General features: G+C 42.2%; 1 protein-coding gene across 1 annotated transcript in view; it reads right to left on the bottom strand.

Annotated features, from left to right (window-relative positions):
- Positions 1-23,890, bottom strand: part of MTX2 (metaxin 2) — an 82,235-nt gene that overhangs the window by 812 nt on the left and 57,533 nt on the right. The window contains exons 7-9 of the mRNA XM_056533210.1: positions 12,253-12,291; positions 11,797-11,922; positions 7,522-7,598 (exon numbers count right to left, since the gene is read on the bottom strand). Of these exons, the coding sequence (XP_056389185.1) occupies positions 7,522-7,598; positions 11,797-11,922; positions 12,253-12,291 (242 nt within the window). The remainder of the gene's footprint in view (positions 1-7,521; positions 7,599-11,796; positions 11,923-12,252; positions 12,292-23,890) is intronic.

Below are 23,890 nucleotides of genomic sequence, written 5' to 3'. Positions count from 1 at the left end.
TAAAATTATATTTGTTAGACTGTTATTTGCCACTCCCCTTCCATCAAACTCTGCCCACTTTTTTAAACGTGGCAAGAGAAAAGTCAGAAGTCGTGCACACATTGTGCGCCATAATTTGTGACTTTAAACTACTGGCAAACCACTGACAAAAATTGAAAAAAATATATATAATTTCCGTCAGGAGTCCGTTGTATTGCAGGAGTTGAGCGGAGAATAAATTACTGCTTGTATTATTTTTTTTCTCCACTCAAATTCAGTAGCTTTCACAGACTTACCCAGCGGAGCTCCTGTGAACAGCGCACAACACTGATGTGAACCTAGCCTTACTTCTTCTTTAAAAGGGGTGCAATGGATTTAGTCAAAGGTTCTCATGTAAGGGAGATCTCGAGGACCATATATATAGTAAAACCTAGTAGGGAAAAAGTAAAGAGGAGGACAGTGCCTCGTGTAATACCTAAGGCACCAGTGTCCCAACAAGGACAGGGAAAAGTCGGCTCTTCAAGATGGCCACTCACCTGGTCACAGAAGTAATGTGCATATAACCCCAATGGGGTACCAATAGTCTTGTGGAAGCGAACGGCTAGGCCCAAAGGTGGAATGGGAAAGAGGGAAAGCACCGTCTCCCATAAGGAACATGAAGAAATTGACAGGAAAAAACCTTTTTGCGGGCGCTGTTCTTGGTTCAAGAATTTTCAAGCCAGATGCTGAAGTATGGTTAAAGTGCTATATAGCTCTAAGTTTATTAATAAATAAATAATTAAATTAAAAACCAATGACGCGTTTCAGAGGTACAGTCCTCCTTCCTCAGATTGGCATGGCAAGAAGATGCCAATCTGAGGAAGGAGGACTGTACCTCCGAAACGCGTCACTGATTTTTATTAATTTATTAATAAACTTAGTGCTATATAGTACTTCAGCCATCCTTCAGCATCTGGCTTGAAATTTCTGGAACCAAGAACGGCGCCCGCAAAAAACGTTTATTTCTTGTCAATTTCTTCATATATATAGTAAAAACTCTTTCAGAAGACCACCCAAAATTGCATTGAAAAGTGTTCTTCTATGGTAGTAGTCTTCTAAAAGAGAATGACCACTATTCATAATGTATGGTGGACGCAAAGTCTGTCACATAAAATACGATCTGGATAAGGGGGTGGTCTTCTCAAAGAGGTTTTATTGTGTATAAGTGTGGATTTTCTCATACATACAAGTAGTTCATAGACTGCAATGTATGCAGCATGGTCATATTCAGTAGAACAAACCCCCATCCATCCAACCATGATCCCCACTATGTCAGCTTGAGGAAAGTGATAAAAGGCAAAGACATTTATATCACCAGTAAAAACTGTGCCGGTCCCTATACTTCACTCACCATCACAATGTACAATGGTGCAAATGTTGCAGAGGTATACTTCTCATTTAACTCTTTTTAAGTCTTTTGTGCATTGTGATAAGCCATCATGAAAAAACAATAGTAGTGACAAACAACATAATCAGCTCTGCTATACAGGCAAATAAATATTTCTCTACAAGACAATGTCATGGGGTTATTTAGCCAAATTGCTGTCACTTGACATAAAGATTTATTGTACATAATGGCCATAAACATCACCTGTGATTGAGAAGGTACAAAACAAACTTTACATGCAGGTACAGCCGTAAAATCTGAACAGTGTCAATACAAGACTGGTAAAATATACGTTAATACTCTTAATGTCAAGTAAAAAAAAAAAAAAAAAAAAAAAAAAAAAAAAAAATAAGTAAATAAATAAATGAATGAATGAATACAAAATGAGTGCACATAGACCAGTGTTTCCCAACCAGTGTGCCTCCAGCTGTTGCAAAACTACGAAGGCTGTCCGGGTATGCTGGGAGTTGTAGTTTTGCAACAGCTGGAGGCACCCTGGTTGGGAAACACTGACATAGACAGTAACAGATGTCCATATTATATATATTTCAACACCACCGTAATGTAATACATGGGCCCCAGGCCCATTAGTAGCCACTGACTTGCTTTTTTTGGCTCCTATGTGAGTGTTATGCTGTGCTATCAGTAAACATGTCAGCGTTCAGAGCGGACGACACATGGTTATCACGTAAACCATTCACAGCCATATATACACAGTCCGAACGCTCACCAGTAAGTAATGAGAAAAGCGTGTACATGGAATAAAGCTCCGCGCAAGGTAGCACTGGCTCGGAGTTTCGGCCCCAGTGTCCTCAGCCTGACCAGCACTGTGACAAGTGACGACTGTTTCACACCCTCTGAGCCGTTGGGACAAACTACATGAATTGCCTGTCCTTTTCGCAAGGTCCCCTACAGCTCTGGTGCATAAGAAAAGAAAAAGTGCACTTCAAACACTTCCAGACAAGCTCTTCTTGCTCTTTTCATGTGTCTTGAATTCCTACCAAGTGAGAATAGGAACTACATGGTGGTGGCCGTGAGATCCATTTCTGTTGTGTAAATGTCTAAACAAATGGTAATACGCATCACAGCAAAATCAAAGAGGGGAGAAGAAGTTCTGTACAAGACGCCACTTCCACTTGACAGCCGTGAATGCGGTGACCTTGTCACCCGTGCAGATGTCAGAACAGTGCTGATACCTTCAGGTAACCCCCTACTGCAGTATTTCCCAACCAGGGTGCCTCCAGCTGTTGCAAAACTACAGCAGCTGTCCAGGCATGCTGGGAGTTGTAGTTCTGCAACTGCTGGAGGCACCCTGGTTGGGAAACACTGCAGTAGGGGGTTATACGGGCCTTATTCCCTACAATACATTTTCTTTTATATAAATAAATAAATATTATGTGGATGCAAGTCGTCTTCTTTGGCGGCAATGCTACAAATTCTACTAAGCAATTAAAGTTTCTAGGATGGCCAGCCTGTAAAATTTTATTAAATGTTTTTCTTCCAAACTACCAGAAAACCCCTTTATTTGTGAGCCAGCCTAGCTATAGTGTGATATGAGAGTCTGTAGTGCATAACTGGACAGATTTAGCTTTAAAGGGTTACTCTGCCCCTAGACATCTTACCCCCTCCTATCCAAAGAATAGGGGATAAGATGTTTGATCGTGGGCGTCTAGCTGCTGGGGACCCCCGTGATCTACACTGCGGCACCCCGCTATCATCACTGCACAGAGCAAACTCACTCTGTGCTTAATGACGGGCGATACAGAGGCTGGAGCATCGTGACATCACGGCTCCGCCCCTCGTGACGTAACGTTGCATCCCCTCAATACAAGTCTATGGGAGGGACGCAGCAGCCGTCACTCCCCTACCCATAGACGTGCATTAAGGGGGCAGGCCATGACATCACAAGGGGGCGGAGCCGTGATGTTACGATGCTCTAGCCCCTGTATCGCCTGTCATTACGCACAGAGCGAGTTTGCAGAGGGGTGGGGTGTCGCAGCAGAGATCATGGGGGTCCCCAGTGGCGGGACCACCATGATCAGACATCTTATCTTCTATCCTTTGGATAGGGGATAAGATGTCTAGGGGAAGAGTATTCCTTTAAAGAGTCCTAGAAACCTAGCAAACATCTAGTCATCCAATTGGACTGTCCATCTGCCCTTTTATTATAAGTGTTATATAGATGGCGGCCATGCATATCCGTGGCCATGTAATACCATGTGATTATCAAGTGGCAGCAGCTGTCTTAAGAGGTTAAAGAGGTATTCCAGGCAAAACCTTTTATATATATCAACTGGCTCCGGAAAGTTAAACAGATTTGTAAATTACTTCTATTAAAAATCTTAATCCTTCCAATAGTTATTAGCTTCTGAAGTTTTCTGTCTAACTGCTCAAGCTAATAACTATTGGAAGGATTAAGATTTTAATAGAAGTAATTTACAAATCTGTTTAACTTTCCAGAGCCAGTTGATATATAAAAAAAAGTTTTGGCCTGGAATACCCCTTTAAGGGGGGTGTCTATGATGAGACAAAACCCTTTAAAGTCATCCTTATGCCTTAAACACACACACACAAATGATAGCAGCACTCAGTAAGATGACATAGGGTATGTTCATACTGAGTAATGTGAACAGAATCTTCGCTTGCAGAATTCCACGAGCAGGGATTCCATCTGGCGGCAGGACCGCGCGGCCATGCACCGTCACCACTGACGGAAATGCAGTGCTTGTGGACTTCTGCGCAAAGAATGAACATGTTCTTTCTTTGCACGGATCCATTTCAGCTTCAAAATTGTCTGCCACTGGAAATCCGCATCGTGAACGTGTCCGCAGAAGACCCATTCACACAAGAGGTAATGTTCACAGTGCGGATTTCCGACGCACAATTCCACGCAAACTCAAATTAACCAGTGTGAACATACCCATATGTGAACAGTAAATGGACTAATATACATATAAATTTGAGGTCCTTGATGCACATTTTGATTAAATTGTGTGTACCATCCATCATGCCAACGTGCCCTTATCAGATGGGACCTTAATACTAAACAGACTCACTTCTCTTTGGCATAAGAGCCCTATTACATGGTCAGACATGCGCAGTAAGCGAGTGCCAATCTCAAATATAGGCGCTCATTTATAAAGCCTATTACAAGGCTCAATAATCTAATTGCTGGATTCAGTAGAAAAGAATTACCACGGCACTTGATGATTCCAATGCACTTAAAACTTCTTTATTGCGGCTCACAGATTACATAGGATTTGAACTAGATCCAACAAGCGCTGGTTTCACATCAAGTGACGCATCGGCAGGGTATGTATGTATGTATGTAGTCATTTGTCTGTTTCAGGAACAGCTAAACAAATGAAATGGCTAGACAAGAGAGGCCAAGGGCCTATGTAAGGGTCTGTACACACCATGTGTCAAACATCCATATAAGCCTTAAGAGGGTCACATGAATAAAGTTGAGCTAAATTACTGCTGATAGTCATACTCTGCATACACCTTCACCTTACAGAAAGAAGAATAACGTTTGGTCATATATGTAACATGTTTTTATTACTTTTCATCTGTAATGTTACAATAATGTATAGATGGAAACAGGGAAAACCTACTCTTTATGAAGTCTACACATGTTGCCCAGTCATAGAAAAAAAAAAAAAAAACTGTTCCCCTTATCGTTTTATAGCTATGTTTAACCACAAGGCATGGTGACATCCGTCCTATAAATTCTTTATAAAAAAAAAAAAAAAAAATGTATATATATATATATATATATATATATATATATATATATATATATATATATATATATAGTTAATGAAGCCTACTTTCTAACTTTGTGCTAAAATGATCAATGGGATGAATACCATGGGAATAATTCTCTACTGATGAGTTTAGAGTTGAATCGCTGCCATATGGCCGTCACTGTGTAACTGGCTTAATGGAATGAAGAGATAAGGTAGGATCATCAAGTTGTATTTTAATGGCCTAATATGAACAGTTTTCATTATAGGCTGATGACCGCTGGCATGTAGCGTCTGTGTTTTATTCTAACATCAGGCAAAATTTGAGCCACTGGTAGAATCTGCGAGAATATAACTAATGATGTGCTGAAAGGAACAAAGGAGATCTCTGATAAAAAGTAAAGTTTCCCATGTGTTTGTTAAAGGAATTCCACATGTGGATCAATGTTGAAGGAGATCTCCAGCGAAAAATAACTTATCCCCTATCCAAAGCATCACGATCACCGGGACGGGACCCGATGCTCAGCGAGGAACGAGTGCTGCAGCAGGCATGCGCTCCATTCATTCCTATGGGAGAGCTGAAAAGACCCGAGTACAGCTCTAGGCATCATCAGGGCTCCCATAGAAATGAATAGAGCGTGTGTGTCCCGTCCTGATGATCGCAGGGGCCCCAGCAGTCATCCTCCCCACGATAGGGGATACGTTAATTTTTGCCGCAGTACTCCTTTAAAATGAAGAAGATGATAATTCCGACTATTTAATACTCTCTTGTGTCCTGGGCAGAGATGTTACTGGCTTTAGCTGGTCACGTGATGTTGTGCACCATGAAACAGATGCAGAGGAAGAAAATTCTAAATGGTGTCTGATCAGAAGCCTGCAGGGATGCGAGTACAAGACACATAAAAAGTGTAGGGGAAGCTATGATAGAAAGCCCACTCCAGAGCAATATGGAGTGGGCTTAGGTGCTGAGCCTACCCCACATATGGCGGACACTGGCTGTGTTATACAGCTTACACCACCGTTAGCAGCCATGACTGGTGAGAATGCTGATCTGGAATGACCTCACAGATGTCACCGTTAATGGATGAAATGCAAATAAGGCATCTAAGGGGTTAAAAAGAGGAGGCTGGTATACAGAGTGACTATTTTTCGAGAGCGTGTTGTGTTCAGGAAGAAACATGAAGAGAGTTGCAGTCCTTAATAAAGGAAAACTGTCAACTTGCTCCCCCCGCACTAACCAGCGGTACGGGCTGGTATTGCGGGGGACACTGATCAGCTTGATGCCTACCGTACCCGGATCCGCCCCACTGTTCGGCCGAAATCTTCGATTTTCTGTATATGCTATTTAGGTGTTATCTAGCACAGTTGGGGTTACTGGCACTCTGACATCAGCGCCGCTTGTCCGCAGCACCGGCCAGCTAATCAATATTCCTCCCCTCCCTCCGCCTCTCCCTCTTCATTACAGAAGCGGGGAGAAGAGGGAGAGGCGGAGGGAGGGGAGGAATATTGATGAGCTGGGCGGCGCTGATGTCAGAGTGCCAGTAACCCCACTTGTGCCAGTTAGCACCTAATTAGCATATACAAAAAATCGAAGATTTCAGCCGGTGGATCCGGGTACGGTAGGCATCAAACTGATCAGTATCCCCCTGCAATACCAGCCAGTACCGCTGTTTAGCGCGGGGGGAGCAAGCTGACAGTTTTAATTTAAGGGTGCATTCACACCACGTTTTTGCAATATAGTTCCCGTATCAGGTTTTTGATGAAAAACCGATTCCTCAAAACCTGACGAAACTGTATCAAAACGTGTGTACAAATTTCAACACGTATACAGTTAAAAACCGTTTTTGTTTTACGTTTTTAACTTTTCACTCCATTTTGAATAAAGTTTCACTTGTTTGATTGAAATTCCAAGAAACAAAATGTGCAGAGTCAAAAACTGGATGGTGAAAACCGGATGGAACTGTACGCACATACAGTTCTGCACAGTTCCCATTGACTCCCATGTTAAAAAAAAAAAAAACGTATACGGTTTAATACAGTTTTTCACCCGGACCTAAAACCGTGGTAGACTACAGTTTTGGGTACGGGAAAAAAACCTGACAAAACCGTTCAGGATGCAAAACGGACACAACCTGATGGCATACGGTTTTCAATGGAGAGTCAATGCATACGGTTTTCAATACGGTTCCATACGGTTTTCACATAGAAAACGTATACGGGAACTGTATTGCAAAAACGTGGTGTGAATGCAGCCTAAGTTATATGGCATATTAAATCTAACTGTCAAAAAGAGTGTCAGATCATTACACGTTAGACTATCCAATGTCAGATTAATTTATTTGTTACTTTAGCCATAAAAAAAATACTTACTGCTTATTGAAGAAATAGGGCTGGGTTCCTAACCTTTGTGAAAGGGCCTGACAACATTGATCAACATCTTCATAGACCTGAGGAAACACATGGTACATCTTCAGAGAATCTAGAGCTATTTAGGAGCCATAACAAGGGGAAATGTGATCAAAACACTTGAGAAACATTTTCTTCAAGTGGGTGGTCTTACTTCGAGATTGACAGTTCTCTGTCAGTGCTTCCCAACCAGGGTGCCTCCAGCTGTTGCAAAACTACAACTTCCAGCATGCCCGGACAGCCTTCGGCTGTCCGGGCATGCTGGAAGTTGTTGTTTTGCAACAGCTGGAGGCACCCTGGTTGGGAAACACTGCTCTATGTATAAGTGTGCATATAGGGAAAGCTATTAATCACTGAGTAGGACCGCCCACATTACTATTTAGCCCAGAAAGACCTTTATTCCGGAACTTTTCCCCCAAAAAAACTATTCATCAGTCTGCTTATTGCATTTGTAATGGGACTGGTTTACTTTAAATATTTAAAGGGGTATTCCAGGAAAAAAACTTTTTTATATATATCAACTGGCTCCAGAAAGTTAAACAGATTTGTAAATTATTTCTATTAAAAAATCTTAATCCTTTCAGTACTTATGAGCTTCTGAAGTTAAGGTTGTTCTTTTCTGTCTAAGTGCTCTCTGATGACACCTGTCTCAGGAAACGCCCAGTTTAGAAGAGGTTTGCTATGGGGATTTGCTTCTAAACTGGGCATTTCCCGAGACAGGTGTCATCAGAGAGGACTAGAACAATCTTAACTTCAGAAGCTCATAAGTACTGAAAGGATTAATATTTTCTCATAGAAGTAATTTACAAATCTGTTTAACTTTCTGGAGCCAGTTGATCTATATAAAAAAAAAGTTTTTTCCTGGAATACCCCTTTAACCCCTTCATGACCCAGCCCATTTTCACCTTCAGGACCTGGGCATTTTTTTAAAATCTGACCACTGTCACTTTAAACATTAATAACTCTGGAATGCTTTTACTTATCATTCTGATTCCGAGATTGTTTTTTCGTGACATATTCTACTTTATGTTATTGCATCCTTTCTTGGTAAAAAATCAAAAAATGTCATGAAAATTTTGAAAATATTGAATTTTTCTAACTTTGAAAGTCTCTGCTTGAAAGGAAAATGGATTGGAAGACACCAGAGGGCTTCAAAGTTCTGCAGCAATTTTCCAATTTTTCTCAAGATTTTCAAAATCTTACTTTTTCAGGGCCCAGTTCAGGTTGGAAGTGGATTTTAAGGGTCTTCATATTAGAAATACCCCATTATAAAAACTGCACCCCCCAAAGTATTCAAAATGACATTCAGTAAGTGTTTTAACCCTTTAGGTGTTTCACAGGAATAGCAGCAAAGTGAAGGAGAAAATTCTAAATCTTAATTTTTTACACTCGCATGTTCTTGTAGACCCAATTTTTTTATTTTTACAAAGGGTAAAAGGAGAGAAATCACCCTAAAATTTGTAGCCCAATTTCTCTTGAGTAAGGAAATACCTCATATGCGTATGTAAATTGTTCGGCGGGCGCAGTAGAGGGCTCAGAAGGGAAGGAGCGACAAAGGGATTTTGGAGAGTGAGTTTTTCTGAAAGGGTTTTTGGGGGGCATGTCCCATTTAGGAAGCCCCTATGGTGCCAGAACAGTGGACCCCCCCCCACATGTGACCCCATTTTGGAAACTACACCCCTCATGGAATTTAATAAGGGGTGCAGTGAGCATTTACACCCCACTGGCGTTTGACAGATATTTGAAACAGTGGACTGTGCAAATTAAAAATTTTATTTTTCATTTTCACGGACCACTGTTCCAAAAATCTGTCATACGCCAGTGGGGTGTAAATTCTCACTGCACCCCTTATTACATTCCGTGAGGGGTGTAGTTTACAAAATGGGGTCACATATAGATATTTATTGTTTTGCGTTTGTCAGAACTGCTGTAACAATCAGCCACCCCTGTGCAAATCGCCTCAAATGTACATGGTGCACTCTCCCTTCTGGGCCTTGTTGTGCGCCCCCAGAGCACTTTGCGCCCACATATGGGGTATCTCCGTACTCGGGAGAAATTGCATTACAAATTTAGAGGGTCTTTTTTCCCTTTCACCTCTTGTGAAAATGAAAGGTTTTGGGCAACACCAGCATGTCAGTGTAAAAAATTAATTTTTTTACACTAACATGCTGGTGTAGACCCCAACTTCACCTTTTCATAAGGGGTTAAAGAAGAAAAAGCCCCCCAAAATTTGTAAGGCAATTTCTCCCGAGTACGCCGATACCCCATATGTGTCCCAAAACTGTTGTCCTGAAATACGACAGGGCTCCAAAGTGAGAGAGCGCCATGCGCATTTGAGGCCTAAATTAGGGATTTGCATAGGGGTGGACATAGGGGTATTCTATGCCAATGATTCCCAAACAGGGTGCCTCCAGCTGTTGCAAAACTCCCAGCATGCCTGGACAGTCAATGGCTGTCCGGCAATACTGGGAGTTGTTATTTTGCAACAGCTGGAGGCTCCGTTTTGGAAACAGTAGCGTACCAGACGTTTTTCATTTTTTTGGGGAGGGGGGCTGTGTAGGGATATGTGTATATGTAGTGTTTTTTACTTTTTATTTTAGGTTAGTGTCAGTGTAGTGTTTTTAGGGTACAGTCACATGGGCAGAGGTTCACAGCAAGTTTGCCGCTGGAAGTTTGAGCTGCAGCGCAAAATTTGCGTCATCTCAAACGTGCAGCACTCACTGTAAACCTCCGCCCATGTGAGTGTACCCTGTACATTCACATTTGGGGGAGGGGGCAAACATCCAGCTGTTGCAAACTCCGAGCATGCCCTTTGGCTGTCCGTGCATGCTGGGAGTTGTAGTTTTGCCACAGCTGGAGGCACACTGGTTTGGAAACACTAAGTTACGTAATAAATTTTCAAGTGTTTTGCAACCAAACTTAGTGTTTCCAAACCAGTGTGCCTCCAGCTGTTGCAAAACTACAACTCCCAGCATGCATGGTCTGTCAGTGCATGCTGGGAGTTATAGTTTTGCAACAATTGCAACAGCTGGAGGCACTGAGGTAGGAAACGGACAATGTTTCCCAACTAGTGTGCCTCCAGTTGTTGCAAAACTACAACTCCCAGCATGCCCAGACTGCCCAGGCATGCTGGAAGTTGTAGTTCGGCAATATCTGAAGGATCAGATGTTGCCGAACTACAACTTCCAGCATGCTTGGGCAGTCTGGGCATGCTGGGAGTTGTAGTTTTGCAACATCTGGAGGTCCACAGTTTGGAGACCACTGTATAATGGTCTCCAATCTGTGCTCTTCCAGATGTTAGAGAACTACAACTCCCAGCATGCCTGGACAGACTGAGCATGCTGAGATTTGTAGTTTTGCAACATCTGGAAGAGCACAGATTGGAGACCATTATACAGTGGTCTCCTAACTGTGGACCTCCAGATGTTGCAAAACTACAACTCCCAGCATGCCCAGAAAGCCAAAGGCTGTCTGGGCATGCTGGGAGTTGCAGTTTTGAAAGTCCCAGAGGCAGCAGTGAGATCGCTTTACGGCGATCTCACTGCTGCCAATGAAGATGCCGCACTGCTGCCGGAAACTCACCGCCGGGATGCAGCGCCGCCGGGACCGCCTGGAGGACGTCGCTCGCGCCGGGACCGCTCGGGACATCGCATGGCCAGGTAAGTGACGCCGGGGGACGGGTCAGGGACACTTAGCAGAGTGGTGTGTGTCCCGATCCCCATGATCGGGACTCACACACCGCGCTGCTAAGTATTCTGATAGCGAAATGCTGCTATCAGCTAGTCAAATTTGACCAGCTGATAGCAGCGATCGCTGGGGGGGGGGGGTGGGGGATGAAACCCCCCGTGGTCGCATGGTAAGATGGCTGGCTATCAGTGATAGCCACCATCTTACCGGGCGCTGCGGGATGCCGAGAGTAGCGGCAAAAATGTTCATGACGTACCTGTATGTCATGGGTCGGGAACACCTTGCCACTCATGACGTACAGGTATGTCATAGGTCGGGAAGGGGTTAAATATCTATGCTATGTCTAGATGCTGTACTACACAGCCAGACTCCTGCCCAACATGAGCGCTGCTATTCTAGATCAGCAGGTGTTTATATGGAATCTAATAAATCAAAGTGATGAAGTAAAGTGGAATCACATCATTTTAGGTAATTTTTTTTTTTCTTAGAAAAATAAAAGCAGTATAAACAAATAAAACGTCTGTCCCCTAAAATGTACAGCCATATACTGACCTGTTCCAGGTTCTTCCCACCCCAGCCAATAGCTTTCATTTTTCTCTTAATTTCCCATTTCTTTTGAAGAACTAAAATATTGTTGAGAGGCCAAGAGTACGGCGAGCTATACCGCGGCTGCGTAATCTGTACGGAGAGAAAACCAACAAAGGCCGAGGCACGGGCTGTAGTTTTCAAAAGCAAATATTTTCCTGTAGAAATGCAATGCCCTGCAGCGGGAGAGCTTTCTCTTTAAACATTACTTCTTATAAATACAAAGAAAATAGCTAACAGCTATATTAACATTTGCCAGATGTATTGCAAAATGTATGTGCCAGCGAGAAAAAAACAAAATACATTGTATCAACTAATGGTATAAAACCTCAATGTTTCATTTATGAGAAGGGACCGACAATTGTGAGCAAAAGGGTTTTCTCATTAAAATTTAACCAAGATAAATGCTTCAGAGTCACTCACCTCCTCTAGCGTAGCTTCATCACACCACTGAATATACAACTGCAAGAAAATAAATGATATCAAAAAAAGATAATGTATAAAGAACCAAACCAAGTGGGGGCATCTGCAGTTACACGTAAAGGTTTTTCTTTCCTTCTTTGTCTTCTAAATACTAACCAATTAAAGGAACCACTGCACATACATAATACATGTGTGTTTACTCAGCCTCAAGAAGATCTGTACTCACTTTCTTATACAGTCGTGGCCGTAAATGTTGGCACCCCTGAAATTTTTCTAGAAAATGAAGTATTTCTCACAGAAAAGGATTGCAGTAACACATGTTTTGCTATACACATGTTTATTCCCTTTGTGTGTATTGGAACTAAACCAAAAAAGGAAGGGAAAAAAAAAAAGCAATATGGACATAATGTCACACCAAACTCCAAAAATGGGCTGGACAAAATTATTGGCACCCTTTCAAAATTGTGGATAATTAAGATTGTTTCAAGCATGTGATGCTCCTTTAAACTCACCTGGGGCAAGTAACAGGTGTGGGCAATATAAAAATCACACCTGAAAGCAGGGAAAAAGGAGAGAAGTTCACTTAGTCTTTGCATTGTGTGTCTGTGTGTGCCACACTAAGCATGGACAGCAGAAAGAGGAGGAGAGAACTGTCTGAGGACTTGAGAACCAAAATTGTGGAAAAATATCAACAATCTCAAGGTTACAAGTCCATCTCCAGAGATCTAGATTTGCCTTTGTCCACACTGCGCAACATTATCAAGAAGTTTGCAACCCATGGCACTGTAGCTAATCTCCCTGGGCGTGGAACCAAAATTGTTGAAAAATATCAACAATCTTAAAGGGATACTCCGGTGGAAAATATATATTATATTATTTTATATTATATATATATATATATATATATATATATATATATATATATATATATATATATATATATATATTATTTTTTTAACCCCTTAAGGACAATGGACATACTCCTACGCCCCCGTTTCCGAGTCCTTAAGGACCGAGGACGTAGGAGTACGTCCTGTCCATTCCCAGCCCCCCGCCGCTAGCCGGAGGGGAGCCGGTGCCCGATGCCTGCTGAAATCGTTCAGCAGGCATCACGGCATATCGCCCAGGGGGGTCATTATGCCCCCCCATGTCGGCGATGGCCGCAGATCGCTGGACAATTCAGTCCAGCGATCTGCGGCGATTCCGGGTCAATCGGGTCTCCAGTGATCCGGAATTACTGGCTGATCGGGGCCGTCAGAGACGGCCCCGAACAGCCAGAGCCTGCAGGGGTGAGGTGGCACTGGTGACACCTCACGATCGCCCTGATTAGTCGGCCGGATTCGCGGCCGACCAATCAGGGCGCCTGCTGCGGGTGTCACTCCTGCACCCGATCCGCCTCTTTTCCGGAGGACGTGAGCGGGTGCGGGAAGACGACCCCGGGTGCTGGGGACCCCGATCCCCGGCGTTAATGTTGGGATTGGGGCCCCAGGAGCGACGACGGCGGGACTGACCTGCAGCGTCGATCAGCAGCAGCAGGAGGTGAGTGACAGCCTCCTGCTGTTGCTTAGCAACAGCTACCAGCATGCAAAAAGGGCATGCTGGGAGCTTTAGTTATGCAACAGGAGGAGGCAGACCACCACAAATCCCAGCATCCCCTTATGGGCATGCTGGGACTTATGGTTTTGCAACAGCTGGAGGCACATTCTTTCTATGGAAAAGTGTACCTTCAGCTGTTGTGTAACTACAACTCCCAGCTTGCACAAACAGCTAAAGTGCATGCTGGGAGTTGTAGTGGTGCATCTGGTGGTTGCATAACTACAACTCCCAGCATGCCCGTTGGCTGTCGGTGACTGCTGAGAGTTGTAGTTTTGCAACAGCTGAAGGCACACTGAGTTAAGTAGCAAACCAGTGTGTCTCCAGCTGTTGCATAACTACAATCCCCAGCATCCCCAGCCAAAGTAGTATGCCTCCCGCTGTTGCATAACTACAACACCCAGCATGCCCTTCCGCTGTCCGTACATGCTGGGGGTTGTAGCTTTTGCAACAGCTGAAGGCACACTGGTTGCAAAACACTGAGTTTGTTGCCAAACTCTGTGTTTCACAACCAGTGTGCCTCCAGCTGTTGCAAAACTACAACTCCCAGCATGCACTTATAGACCCTACATGCTGGGAGTTGTAGTTTTGCAACAGCTGGATGTTCCCCCACAGGGTACACTCACATGGGCGAATTACAGTAAGTATCCGACTGCAAGTTTGAGCTGCGGCAAATTTTCTGCCGCAGCTCAAACTGCCAGCGAGAAACTACTGTGAACCCCCCGCCCGTGTGACTGTACCCTAAAAACACTACACTAACACAAAATAAAATAAAATAAAAAGTAAAAAACACTACATATACACATTCCCCTACACAGCCCCCCTCCCCAATAAAAATGAAAAATGTCTGGTACACTACTGTTTCCAAAACGGAGCCTCCAGCTGTTGCAAAACAACTACTCCCAGTATTACCAGACAGCCACTGACTGTCCAGGCATGCTGGAACTTTTACAACAGCTGGAGGCACCCTCTTTGGGAATCACTGGTGTAGAATACCCCTATGTCCACCCCTATGCAAGTCCCTAATTTAGGCCTCAAATGCGCATGGCGCTCTCACTTTGGAGCCCTGTCGTATTTCAAGGCAACAGTTTAGGGCCACATATGGGGTATTGCCGTACTCAGGAGAAATTGTGTTACAAATTTTGGGGGGCATTTTGTGCTATTACCCTTTTTAAAAATGTAAAAATTTTGGGAAACCAAGGATTTTAGGTAAAAAAAAATTTTTTTTTTTACATATGCAAAAGTCGTGAAACACCTGTAGGGTATTAAGGTTCACTTTACCCCTTTTTACGTTCCCCGAGGGGTCTAGTTTCCAAAATGGTATGCCATGTGGGTTTTTTTTGTGGTTCTGGCACCATAGGAGCTTCCTAAATGAAGCATGCCCCCAGAGTAAAATTTGCTTTCAAAAAGCCAAATGTGACTCCTTCTCTTCGGAGACCTGTAGTGCGCCAGCAGAGCACTTTTCACCCCCTGAATCGGGAGAAATTGAGCTTCAAATTTTGGGGGGTATTTTCTGCTATTATCATTTTTAAAAATGTAAAATTTTTGGGAAACCAAGCATTTTAGGTAAAACATTTTTTTTTTTTTTTTTTACATATGCAAAATTCGTTAATCACCTGTGGGGTATTAAGGTTCACTTTACCCCTTGTTACGTTCCCTGAGGGGTCTAGTTTCCAAAATGGTATGCCATGTGTTTTTTTTTGCTGTCCTGGCACCATAGGGGCTTCCTAAAGGTGACATGCCCCCCAAAAACCATTTGTCGCTCCTTCCCTTCTGAGCCCTCTACTGCGCCCGACGAACAATTAACATAGACATATGAGATACGTGCTTACTCGAGAGAAATTGGGTTTCAAATACAAGTAAAAATTTTCTCCTTTCTACCAATTGCAAAAATTCAAAAATTGGGTCTACAAGAACATGAGTGTAAAAAATGAAGATTGTGAATTTTCTCCTTCACTTTTCTGCTATTCCTGTGAAACACCTAAAGGGTTAATACACTTATTGAATGTCATTTTGAATACTTTGGGGGGTGTAGTTTTTATAATGGGGTCATTTATGGGGTATTTCTAATATGAAGACCCTTCAAATCCACTTCAAACCTGAACTGGTCCATGAAAAATAGAGAGTTTGAAAATTTTGTGAAAAATTTCCAAATTGCTGCTGAACTTTGAAGCCCTCTGGTGTCTTCCAAAAGTAAAAACTTATTAATTTTATGATGCAAACATAAAGTAGACATATTGTATATGTGAACTCAAAAATGTTTTATTTTGAATATCCATTTTCCTTACAAGCAGAGAGCTTCAAAGTTAGAAAAATGCAAAATTTTCATTTTTTTCATCAAATTTTGGGATTTTTCACCAAGAAAGGATGCAAGTTACCATAAAATTTTACCACTAAGTTAAAGTAGAATATGTCATGAAAAAACAATCTCAGAATCAGAATGATAACTAAAAGCATTCCAGAGTTATTAATGTTTAAAGTGACAGTGGTCAGAATTGCAAAAAACGCTCCGGTCCTTAAGGTGTAAAATGGCCTGGTCCTTAAGGGGTTAAATCAGCTGGTGCCAGAAAGTTAAACAGATTTGTAAATGACTTCCATTAAAAAAATCTTTACCCTTACAGTACTTTTTAGCAGCTATATGCTACAGAGGAAATTCTTTTCTTTTTGAATTTCTTTTTTGTCTTGTCCACAGTGCTCTCTGCTGACACCTGATATCAGGAACTGTCCAGAGCAGGAGAAAATCCCCATTGCAAACCTCTCCTGCTCTGGACAGTTCCTGACACGGACAGAGGTGTCAGCAGAGAGCACTGTGGACATGACAAAAAAGAAATTCAAAAAGAAAAGAATTTCCTCTGTAGCATACAGCTGCTAAAAAGTACTGGAAGGGTAAAGATTTTTTTTAATAGAAGTCATTTACAGATCTGTTTAACTTTCTGGCACCAGTTGATAAAAATAAATAAATAAATAAATAAATAATGTTTTCTACCGGAGTACACCTCTAAGGTTACAAGTCCATCTCCAGAGATCTAAATTTGCCTTTGTCCACAGTGCGCAACATTATCAAGAAGTTTGCCACCCATGGCACTGTAGCTAATCTCCCTGGGCATGGATGGAAGAGATAAATTCGTGAAAGATGTCAATGCAGGATAGTCCGGATGGTGGCTAAGCAGCCCCAAACAAGTTCCAAAGATATTCAAGCTGTCCTGCAGGCTCAGGGAGCATCAGTGTCAGCGCGAACTATCGGTTGACATTTAAATGAAATGAAACGCTATGGCAGGAGACCCAGGAGGACCCCACTGCTGACACAGAGACATAAAAAAGCAAGACTACATTTTGCCAAAATCCTTTTGGGAAAATGTCTTGTGAACAGAAGAGACCAAGATAGAGCTTTTTGGTAAAGCACATCATTCTACTGATTACCGAAAATGGAATGAGGCCTACAAAGAAAAGAACACAGTACCTACAGTGAAATATGGTGGAGGTTTAATAATGTTTTGGGGTTGTTTTGCTGTCTCTGGCACTGGGTGCCTTGAATGTGTATAATCTGAGGATTACCAACGGATTTTGGGTCGCACTGTACAGCCCAGTGTCAGAAAGCTGGGTTTGCATCCTAGATCTTGGATCTTTCAGCAGGACAATGACTCCAAACATATGTCAAAAACACCGAGAAATGGATGGCAACAAAGCGCTGGATAGTTCTGAAGTGGCCAGCAATGAGTCCAAATCTAAATCCCATTAAACCCCTGTGGAGAGATCTTAAAATTACTGTTATGAAAAGGCGCCCTTCCAATAAGAGAGACCTGGAGCAGTTTGCAAAGGAAGAGTGGTCCAACATTCCGGCTGAGAGGTGTAAGAAGCTTATTGATGGTTATAGTAAGTGACTGATTTCAGTTATTTTTTCCAAAGGGTGTGCAACCAAATATTAAGTTAAGGGTGCCAATAATTTTGTCCAGCCTATTTTTGGAGTTTGGGGTGACATTATGTCCAATTAGCTTTTTTCCGCCCTTTTTTGGTTTAGTTCCAATACACACAAAGGGAATAAACATGTGTATAGCAAAACATGTGTTACTGCAATTCTATTCTGTGAGAAATACTTCATTTTCAGGGGTGCCAACATTTACGGCCATGACTGTATATCACAGTATATATACCAATATGTGAATGTCTATCCCCAGATGAATAGAACAATAATCTGTTTATGCTGTGTGTACATATACTGGGAAAACCCTATACTCAAGAGCTCACTGGTCTGGAATTCCAGGTAATCCAGCATTGGGTATAAATAGTCTAACAGACAGACTGCAAGAATGGTCCAGGCTGTCTGCAACAGAGACTAGAGCACCTACTAAATCCTGCAGAAGACCTGGGAGGAGATTCTCTGAGGAGGCTTGGTAAGCAACAATAAAGACATCCAAGCTTTCCAACATGTCAGAGCTCAAGGCCTAAGTATAAGATAGCTTGTTCGGCTGACAGCTCGGCAAAGTGTACATGTGTGCTGGATACGCAGAAGGGGGAAAAAAAAAAGCTGTGGCCAGGCACCTCTGGAGGAAGCATATCCCCCCCAAGAACAAAAGGATCAGGATGCTGAAATCCAACATGACTGCTCCTCATCTCCCCAACATCTGCCATCAGGGGAGAGCTTGGAGACCACCATAGAAGATAAACCAGTCACACCAAAAATCAGCAGGTTTGCCTGATAAATATCTAATGTGTATGGCCAACTTTATTCTACGACAACCGCTGTGGCTTTGCAGTGGGTGCACTGGCAACACAAGGGTATGTCCAGAGGCTCAGTTGTTTTTCCATCATTTGAGCAAAAGAATGAAAAGGAAAAATAACTAACTGCCAGATCCGTGATGGACACCAATGGACCTTACTGACTTAAATGAGGGCCGTTGAGTATCTAGCATGGGGCCTGTACATTTACCGGACCAAAGAAATAATAATTCTTGCAACATTTTTTGCCAAGTATATTGAACAGAATTTGAACATAGTCTAACAATGGGGACCTAGAAAGGACTTGACCAAACATGCAACAGAAAAACCTCAATATTTAAAAAAGCCTGGAAAGTACAGTAGTTAGCCAGGTCCCTATGTAGTTATCAGATGCTGAAAATAAAAAACACACTGCATATGCATGTATACAAAGATGTCCTTCTTCAAAGTGTAACTCTGATCGCGTTCCGGCACCAGGATATTGTTTGTTCTCTAAATCTCCTGGAACTGCTTAGCCCGAGACTAGAATGATCAGGATACATGAATAACTGTTTTACTGTTCTCTCAGACTGTAAAGTTGTGATAGATTTAAAGTAGAGTCACACTGAGCACATCCACTGCGTATTTCACAATGCGGATGCATAAACGACAGTGACAAGAGCAAGCTACTTACTGTGGCTGGGTAGCTCTGTCTGTCCACTCGTGAATGCCAGTGGGAAATCTGCTGCTACGAGCGGACACACAGAGCTAACCAACCATAGCAGGGAGCTCACTCTTGTCATCACCGCATTCGCATTGTGAAATTTGATGCGGATGCGCTCTGTGTGACTGTACCCTAAAACAGAAATCCTAACACTGGACCATGATCAGATCCTGAAATAGTCACAGTATAGTCATAATGTTTTAAAAAAAAAAAAAAAAAAAAAAAAAAAACACATGTACATGTGACAGATGCTTCAAAGGGTGCCATCCATTGGGTCATTCATAGCCCTTTGGCTCCCACATTACTGGATAACAAAAATTGTATTAAATGGTGATAACAAAAACTAAATAAACTATTATTTAGTAAAGAAAGGTTACAGCTTTTACCAGTACATTATCCTGGATCAACATTCTGGAGAAGTAGACAACCATTGGTCTACTAGCCAAATGGAGGTCAGATTATGGATAGATAAAAGATTAACACTATTTTGTTTGATACATAAGCTTTCCACAGGGAACTGGTTTTGCACATTTAAGGACTATTTTTGCGGCACTTAGGTGTCAGCTACCGTATAGAGTCGGCGGAAGAATTCATGAGCAAATTTGAACCTACTACCACAATGTATTAACATGGGATATGATGGCAGTAAATAACCATCATAGTATTAATAATAGCTATTGCAAATTAAAACAAATTGCTTTGCCCAGTACATAAGTCACATATTACAGATCATACCGAATTGTGTTAATGCTCTCCTGCGGTGTGTATCCTCTCAGCCCTGATAGTTGAGTGAGATGTAGAGGGATGAGCGTTTAGTCATTTCCAACTGAGTTAGGACAACACATGGAATTGCTTCATGCATGGACTATCAGTTTCAGAATGGGGGAACTGTTAGTTTTATGAATCATACTAATCCGAGGGCCAGCGGGGGAGATATGAGACAATTATAGCAAGTGTACATACAGGAGTATACATATGGTACAAATAAAACTTACAACATATTCTACAGTGCGATATATACAGTGCGACACGCAAAGGTGTATACAGAATTACTCAGTATGCATATTGACTATTGATCGATACACAATGGATGGAGAAACAGATGAATGACTACACAGGAGACAACACAATACACACATTCTGCACCAATATAGCTTGCAGATGGGTCTTCTATCCATAGCAGTCTTTATAAGAAGCAAATGTTCTTATTGCAATAATAGGAATAAACTGTTTTTGGGTAAAATCTATCTATCTATCTATAACTCAATGGGTTTACCCCTATATATAAATCATTGAGTTTACCCCTTTTTCTTGTGTATTTTTTTTTGGACAAAAATTTGCGCAGTGATTTTCATTGCAAAATAGCAAGTACTAAGTTTTTTTTGTGTATTGTGGAGTGCATTCTAAAGTGGATACTAATTTATCATGTGCGTTTTTTGTTTAGACGCATTTTTTTGCGCAAATATGTTTTTTTAATGCAAAAATACACCATCAAAAAGAACACGTAGGAAAGTGTTCTACCGAGACAGCCAGGGGATGCAGGAGCCATCCCTCAACACTGCTAAACTACAACTACTCCCATCATGGGACAGAGTCTGTCCCATGATGGGAGTAGCTGTAGTACCGTAGCGTTGAGAGACATCTCTTGTACATCCCCAGGCTGCAGGACTATTTTGGGACACTTATGACTACTACTCCCATCATGGACAGACCCCGCACATGATGGGAGTTATAGTCCAGGGGCTGAGGTGCAGATCACAGCAGGTCAATCTCCAGAGACCCTCTGCAATCCGCATTTATTTACTGTAAAAGCCGGCGGCACATGCAGCTACACTGCGCTGCCAGCCGGCTCCTGTATACACCGCTCATAATTAATAATTGCCGCCGCTGGGAGACAGGAGCTCTGATTGGCAAATAGCTATTCACTAATCAGAGCTCCTGTCTCCCGGGCGGGGATTAGGAAATGTGACAGCTGTATACAGGAGTCGGCGGGCAGAGCAGACTCTGTCCATGATGGGAGTTATAGTCCAGGGGCTGAGGAGCAGATCACAGCAGGTCATTCTCCAGAGACCCGCAGTGATCCGCATAAGTTAAAAAGCCGGCGGCACATGCGGCTACACTGCGCTGCCCGCCGGCTCCAGGCGGGGAATACTGTAAACACGGTCACAATTCCTAATAGCCGCCGGGAAACGGGAGCTCTGATTGGTGAATAGTTATTCATCAATCAGCGCTCCCGTCTCCTGGCGGTGGCGAATATGAATTGTGAGGGGTGTATGCAGGAGCGTGGAGCCGGCGGGGAGTGAAGTGTAGCCGCATGTGCCGCCTGCTTGTTAACTTAATAAATGCAGATCACAACAGGTCTCAGGAAAATGACCTGCTGCAATCGGCACCTCAGACCCTGGACTATAAATCCCATCATGGACGGAGTCTGTACATAATGGGAGTAGTGGTCCTAAAAGTTCGGCAGCTGGGGGATGTGCAAGTGCCATCCCTCAGCGCTGCAGTACTACAACTACTCCAATCGTGGGACAGACTCTGTCCCATGATGGGAGTAGTAGTCCAGGGACAGATTGAGCTACACTGTCCAGGCCTGTATAATGGGAACAGAGCCTTTCTGGCAGTGTGTTCCCAAACAGGGAGACTCCAACTGTTGCTTAACTACAGCCCCCATGATGGGAGTTGTAGTTTAGCAACAAATGGAGGCTCCCTGTTTATGAACACCCTGAATTATGTGCACTCTCCCCGGGGGAGAGCGCAAAAAATGTACTAACCCATATTTCTTGTTTTTCTTTTCTTCTCATTTCAGATACCTGAATGCAGAGGACTATGTCAGATTCGGTGGACTGCAATGACGACCAGCATTTTTTAAATTTCAATAAAATGGTTAACGTGGGCTGTGGGGGAGTGTTTTTTTAATAAAATCTAAAAAAAAAATCAACGTGTTGTGTTTTTTTAGAATTGAATTTTAAGGCTTAATAGTGAAAGCCGTCTTATAGACAGAATCTATTACTAAGCCGGGGCTTAGCGTTAGCCCCAAAATCAGCTAATGTTACCCTCCAATTATTACCCTGGTATCAAGAGCCGGTACCAACAGGACCAGAGCATCAAAAAAAATGCCAATCCTGGGCCTAAGCAGGAACAGGCTGGCGTTATTTAGGCTGGGGAGGGCCCTTAACAATGGTCTTCGTCTACTCTGTTAACGTCAGGCTGTTGCTGCTTGGTTGGTATCTGGCTGATACTGAAAATAGGGGGGAACCATATGCGTGATTTTTTTTTGTTTGTTTGTTTTTATACATACAAAAAAAAAATACATTTTCAGTATCAGCCAGATAACAACCAAACAAACAATGAAAATGATTAAAAAAAATAAAAAAAATGGGGGAGCCACACACTTTTTTAAATAATGTGTATATATATATATATATATATATATATATATATATATATATATATACACACACACACATATATATATATACACACACACATATACATATATACACACACACACATTATATATATATATATATATATATATATATATATACACACATACATATACATATACATATATATAAATATATATATATATATATATATATATATATATAAAAACCAGATACAGGCGCAGCACTCCAACAAAATAAGTGATTTAATATCTCATGTCAGCATTACAACGTTTCAGCTCCTCCTGGAGCCTTTTTCAAGCATGCTTGAAAAAGGCTCCAGGAGGAGCTGAAACGTTGTAATGCTGACATGAGATATTAAATCACTTATTTTGTTGGAGTGCTGCGCCTGTATCTGGTTTTTATCTTGGATGGACTCTGATCAAGTCCTTTGGGACGCTGGCACCAATTTTTTGGTTGGACTGGATAAGTAGTGCTGCTTTATTTTGGGATTATATATATATATATATATATGGTGGGCGAGGACCATTTGTACTGGCCCTCCCCTAAATAACACCAGCCTGTTACCGCCTAGGAGCGGCATTTTTGACGCTCCGGTCCTGTTGGTACCGGCTCTTCCCGGAACTCCGGTGGTGGTGGGTACTGGGGAGCAATAATTGGGGATTAGCGCTAACTGATTTTGGGGCTAACGCTAAGCTCTGACTTAGTAATGGATTCTGTCTACAAGACGGCTTCCACTACCAAGTCTGAAAATTCAGTTATAAAAAAAAAAACACACAACAAATTGAAAAAAATGCTTTATTTAAAAAAAATTAATACAAAATAAAAAACTCCCCCACAGCCCTCGTTAACCCTTTTATTGACATTTAAAAAAAACGCTGTTTATCATTGCAATCGGCCGAATCTGACGTAGTCCTCTACAAGAAGAAAACAAAAACAATAAAACTACAACCATTTCTGTGATTTCTACACTATCAAAAAGCTGGTGTGAAATCTTTGATGTAAACTGGACTCTCACCCCTTAGAAAATATCATGTAAAGCAGACAATATATACGTGGACACGCCCACTTTTACAAAACTGATGTGAACAGTGTAAACTGCGGCACAAAGCTCTCTGAAAATGTGGTCGATATTTTTCGCAACAAATTTTTTTATGATTTTACTATTGTGCAGAGTTTTGTTTGGTGCCCACTGCTGCTCCAGCACTTCTAGCTTCTA

This window comes from Hyla sarda, chromosome 8 (assembly GCF_029499605.1).
Source record: "Hyla sarda isolate aHylSar1 chromosome 8, aHylSar1.hap1, whole genome shotgun sequence".
Classification (NCBI taxonomy): domain Eukaryota; kingdom Metazoa; phylum Chordata; class Amphibia; order Anura; family Hylidae; genus Hyla; species Hyla sarda.
The sequence above is the reverse complement of the archived record's forward strand: the minus strand, read 5'-3'. Positions and strand labels throughout refer to the sequence as shown.